The 5309-nt window shown below is 39.0% G+C and overlaps 1 protein-coding gene across 1 annotated transcript; it reads left to right on the forward strand.

Moving 5' to 3' along the window:
* Positions 1–3110: 3110 nt before the first annotated feature.
* On the forward strand, positions 3111–4085 carry LOC308604976 (small ribosomal subunit protein uS2). The gene has a single exon (XM_081214610.1). It carries the CDS (start codon positions 3152–3154, stop codon positions 4037–4039), a length of 888 nt encoding a protein of 295 aa, XP_081070736.1. The 5' UTR covers positions 3111–3151; the 3' UTR covers positions 4040–4085.
* The last annotated feature ends 1224 nt before the right edge of the window (positions 4086–5309 follow it).

Below are 5309 nucleotides of genomic sequence, written 5' to 3' on the forward strand. Positions count from 1 at the left end.
TCATCCACATTCCCTTTCCCTGCTCTAAATCCTGGTAATAGTTCCAGGCAGTAACCTGGTACCGTCATAGGACTCACCTCATTTGTATGCCCTCCTTTAGGGATCACCATCCTCCACTGCTTATTGTTCAATGTTTGAAAACTATTATTTCATATATATTTTTTCCTTTATTTATTTTTTCGTTGTTTAAAAAGTCAGAAGAGTAAATCTTGTTCCCTGGACACCATCTTGGTAAGAAATGGGTCTCTCTTTTCTTAATAGCTAAAAAATAGTCAATTTTATCTGGAAAATTTGGAAAGTCACTATACAAAGCTATGCTTTGTAATAAGATTGTTCATAGTCTTGAGTTTTTAACACTTACTGAAACATTAATTCATTTTGTCAACAAACATTTGTTAAATGCTTACTATATGGCTGGTATTATGCCAGGAACTGGACTTCACAGACTAAAGTCTCTAGTATTTTAGTCATTACTTCTCTAAGGTACATTTCTAGTTTATTTTTACAATCTTAGAGATTTTATCATCATTAGTATGAATTAATCTACATGACACAGTGTATCAGAATAAATTCTGCTCCTTTCCAAAGTTGTTTGGTTTTTCTTCAGTTATAATTGGCCCTGTGCATGCTAATGAAAAGTTTAATTTCTATATATTTTCACATATAATTACTAATTTTAGTTGAAAACACAGGAGTAGGGAAACACTTAAAAATTCACAGAAAATCAACAAAATAGATTAAGAGATTGAGGGTGACAAGAATAAAACTTTAAAAAATTAATTTAAAAAAACTTACACAAAAACCACATTGACTCTTGCCTCAATGTGTGTGTTTCTTGGCTGAGCGACAGTTGAGAAGAGAAGAAGGACAGTACCTCTTAAGTGAAGTTTGTGCAGCAATAGTTGAATCCCAGGTATTGAATGTACTTTTCTATCTAAATGAGGGTCTCTAAATACTCAGCATCTCCCAATTATTTTATCTCCCCTTACCCCCCAAAAAAGTACTCTTGCTTTGTTTCCTGGTTGTATACATAGCATATCTTCATTTTTAGAAAGTCAAACAAAACTTAAAAGAGTATATATTTTAAAAAATAATCTTAAATCTCATACTCTGAAGTAATCAGCATTAATTTTTGGTGACTATCATGTTATATATCTTGTTATATAAATAGCAAGCATAATTTCATATAAAAAGAATTATACATTCTTTAAAATTATTTATTGTCAATTTTTTTAAAAAATAATTAATTAATTTATTTTTGGCTGCGTTGGGTCTTTGTTGCTGCACATGGGCTTTCTCTAGTTGCGGCCAGAGGGGGCTACTCTTCGTTGCTGTGTGCGGGCTTCTCATTGCTGTGGCTTCTCTTGTTGCAGAGCATGGGTTCTAGGTGCATGGACTTCAGTAGCTGTAGCTCGAAGGCTCTAGAGCGCAGGCTCAGTAGTTGTGGTGTACGGGCTTAGTTGCTCCGCGGCACGTGGGATCTTCCCAGACCAGGACTCGAACTCGTGTCTCCTTCATTGGCAGGCGGATTCTTAACCACTGTGAGACCAAGGAAGCCCTATGGTTAACTTTTGTTTTAAAATTCCTTTCCCTCCCTCTCTCTCACATATATTCCTATTTTTAAATTAGTTAATTAATTAATTAAGGTTACTTTCACTGGAACCAGAGGTTAGGTTAGCCCTTCCAAAACCACATGGAATGAGAGTGGGGAAGGATTCTTTTTCCAAAGAAAATTAGAGGTACCATTAGCAGAGCAAGGTGGATGGATGCTGGGCAATTAGAAACAGCAAATGCTCAGCACATAAGGATTCTGGACATGGTGTAAAGAGACATATTAGCTTTGTGACCTTGACCAAGAGCCTCTAATTTCTCTGAGCTTTAGCTTCTTCATCTGCACCATGGGCTTTTGGAAACTAAATGGAAAATGTATATGAAATGTAGAGTGGGCCTTCTTTGATTGCTCACTACACTCCTACCTTTCTGCGCTCATTCGTGTTTTCCACAAGTATATTGAATGCCTGTTATGTGCCAGACACTCTACTAGGTGCTAGAAATGTAATGTGGAGCAAAATCAGATGCATCCTGTCCTCAAGGAGCTTACAGATGTGGATACAACAGATACTAATCATAGAAGCACATTCATAAATGTTAAATTACATAATAAAGGGGCATGAAGGAAAGCTACCTGAGGAAGTAATCACTGTCCTTAGATCTAATGAAAGGTCAGTAGTTGACTAGTTAAGGAAGTGGGAGAGTTTTCTAGGCTGAGAAAAAGCATCTCAAGGCCCTGCAGTGGGAAGGGGCACTGTGTGCTTGAGGAACTGAAGAGAGGCCTGCGCAGCTAGAGTGCCGTGAGTGAGGGGTTGTCTGGTGCAGACGAGGCTGGAGACAGAGTTGCCTTGGGGGACCATAAGAATTTTGTTTATTATCCTAAGAACAAAGGGCAGTCACTGATGTGTTTTAAGCCAGGCAGTGAATAATAATGTTTGCATTTTGAAAAGATCACTTTCAGTGCAGTGTTAGAAAAGTGACAGCGGGAAGGTGGCTGGTAAGAGTGGATATGACTAGAACAGCTGGGGTGGTCCAGACCAGAGACTCTGGCCACTTAGACCAGGTTAATATCAGTGAACATTTGGAGAGGTAGATGGATGAAGGTTACATTGAGCAGACAAGAATGGGAGGACTGCATGATGGCCTTGACCTGGGAGGTAAGGGACAAAGTGTAGGTGCGAGAAATGAGTCTGATATTTTTGTGTTGACGAGGGGATGAAAGTTTTTACCATTCACCGCTGTGGTTTGAAGGTGTAGTGGGGAGGATAGCCAGAGAACTTGAATTTGCTTCTGAATGTTTCTGAGTTTTAGATGCTTTTGAAGAATCCAAATGGTATGTAGTTGACAGGTAGAAGTATGAGTCTGTATCCCAGAAGTGAGATCTGGGCTGAAGACATAAAATGGTGTGGAACATCTCTGTGTGTAATAATTTAAACTACAGCTGAGGAAGTGATCACCTTACCATTTATATTTGCATATATTAAAAATTAGCCCACAAGATGTCATGACAAAAGCTACGTTGTACTTCTTTCCGTGCCAGATAGGGGTCCATACGGCTTTGTTCTGGGTTCCCGTCATAACTTAAAGGGAAACGTTAACAATGTCCGGAGCCCTTGATGTCCTGCAAATGAAGGAGGAGGATGTCCTCAAATTCCTTGCAGCAGGAACCCACTTAGGTGGCACCAACCTTGACTTCCAAATGGAACAGTACATCTACAAAAGGAAAAGTGATGGCATCTACATCATAAATCTGAAGAGAACCTGGGAGAAGCTTCTGTTGGCAGCTCGTGCCATTGTTGCCATTGAAAACCCAGCTGATGTCAGTGTCATATCCTCCAGGAATACTGGCCAGCGAGCTGTGCTGAAGTTTGCTGCTGCCACTGGAGCCACTCCTATTGCTGGCCGCTTCACTCCTGGAACCTTCACTAACCAGATCCAGGCAGCCTTCCGGGAGCCAAGACTTCTGGTGGTTACTGATCCCAGGGCTGACCACCAGCCTCTCACAGAGGCCTCTTACGTTAACCTGCCTACCATTGCTCTATGTAACACAGACTCTCCTCTGCGGTATGTGGACATTGCCATCCCATGCAACAACAAGGGAGCTCACTCAGTGGGTCTGATGTGGTGGATGCTTGCCCGGGAAGTTCTGCGCATGCGTGGCACCATCTCCCGTGAACACCCATGGGAGGTCATGCCTGATCTCTACTTCTACAGAGATCCTGAAGAGATTGAAAAGGAAGAGCAGGCGGCAGCTGAGAAGGCTGTGACCAAGGAGGAATTTCAGGGCGAATGGACCGCCCCAGCTCCTGAGTTCACTGCTGCTCAGCCTGAGGTGGCGGACTGGTCCGAAGGTGTGCAGGTGCCCTCTGTGCCTATTCAGCAGTTCCCCACTGAAGATTGGAGTGCTCAGCCTGCCACTGAAGACTGGTCTGCAGCTCCCACTGCTCAGGCCACCGAGTGGGTAGGAACAACCACTGAGTGGTCTTAAAACTGTTCTTCCACAAACTCTTAAAATGGGAAATAGGTTGATGGAAAATAAAGTTTCTAAAAATTGAAAAAAAAAAAAAGCTACATTGTAAGTACTGCTGAAGTAATAAAAGTACTTATAAGTACTATATATAAGTACTCGATATACATATTCACATTTCATGTATGTTTATGTAAATATTATATGAAATCACTATATTTAAGTATGTATAACTAATGCTTCATCTAAGTACTATATTTTTTATAACTATTACTTTGAAATAGTTTCCTTACTCCATATTAATAGTCATTTGTTCACCTCTTGAAGATTTAGCCTATAGGTCATTTTTTTTTTTTCCATTACCTTCGACATTAATGCTGCCATTCTAGTTTTGTAAAACAATGCAATATATGACATGCTTTTTATGTCTAAAGAGTCTTTAGCTAATCCCTTGGTAATACACCTTTGATAATTATTTTTGTGGAAGTTATATTCTTCAAGGATTTATGCACTGAGACTTGGCTGTAGATTTATTAATGATTTTTAATGTCCTCTCTTTGCATTACCCTGTACTGGTGGTCTATCATACACAGTTTCTGCTGTGTTTTTCTTTTCCCTTCATGACAGGCCTGAGAGTGAAATTAATACAAAGATTTATAATTTCCTGTTTTTCCTTCCCTGTACTATCTTTTTGTAACCTTTAGCTCATATGCAGCCATTTCTTTAAATACATGAATTTGTAGGGATTTATACTGCATACAAAATTGACGGTGCACTGACCTTAATGCTTATTTATAGTACTGCAATTTGCAAAAATTTCATTGCAAACAATGGACTTTGATGGTTATGGAAAACATCCAGAAATGCAATCTAGAACCTTTGGATTAAATAAGAAGCAAGATGAGTAAAGTAGATCATACAAAAAGGATTTTTTGAAGTGTCATTTTTAATCTTAACAATTCATGTGACATTTGCCTTTTTGTCTAATGTAATCATATGAGTTTTAATATATATATATCACACTCAAATTATCAATATTTATTGATACAATTATGTAACTTTATCTCTTAAAATCTTAAAGGAAAATTAACCTGTCAGGAAGACATACTATATGTATCTTGTAGTGCTTACATATTCTGTGGCACAGAACCAATGGGGTGTAGGCCTCAGTGTTAGGGCACCATATACTGCTGTTGGTTAAATTGTCCTTAGGAGCATTTAACTTTGGTTAAAAGTTTTATCTACAACAGCAAAATGGGATAAAGATACTGTAAGTGTCTGTTTCATTCAG

This window comes from Mesoplodon bidens (genome assembly GCF_964165515.1).
Source record: "Mesoplodon bidens genome assembly, chromosome: 17".
NCBI classification, from domain to species: Eukaryota; Metazoa; Chordata; class Mammalia; order Artiodactyla; family Ziphiidae; genus Mesoplodon; species Mesoplodon bidens.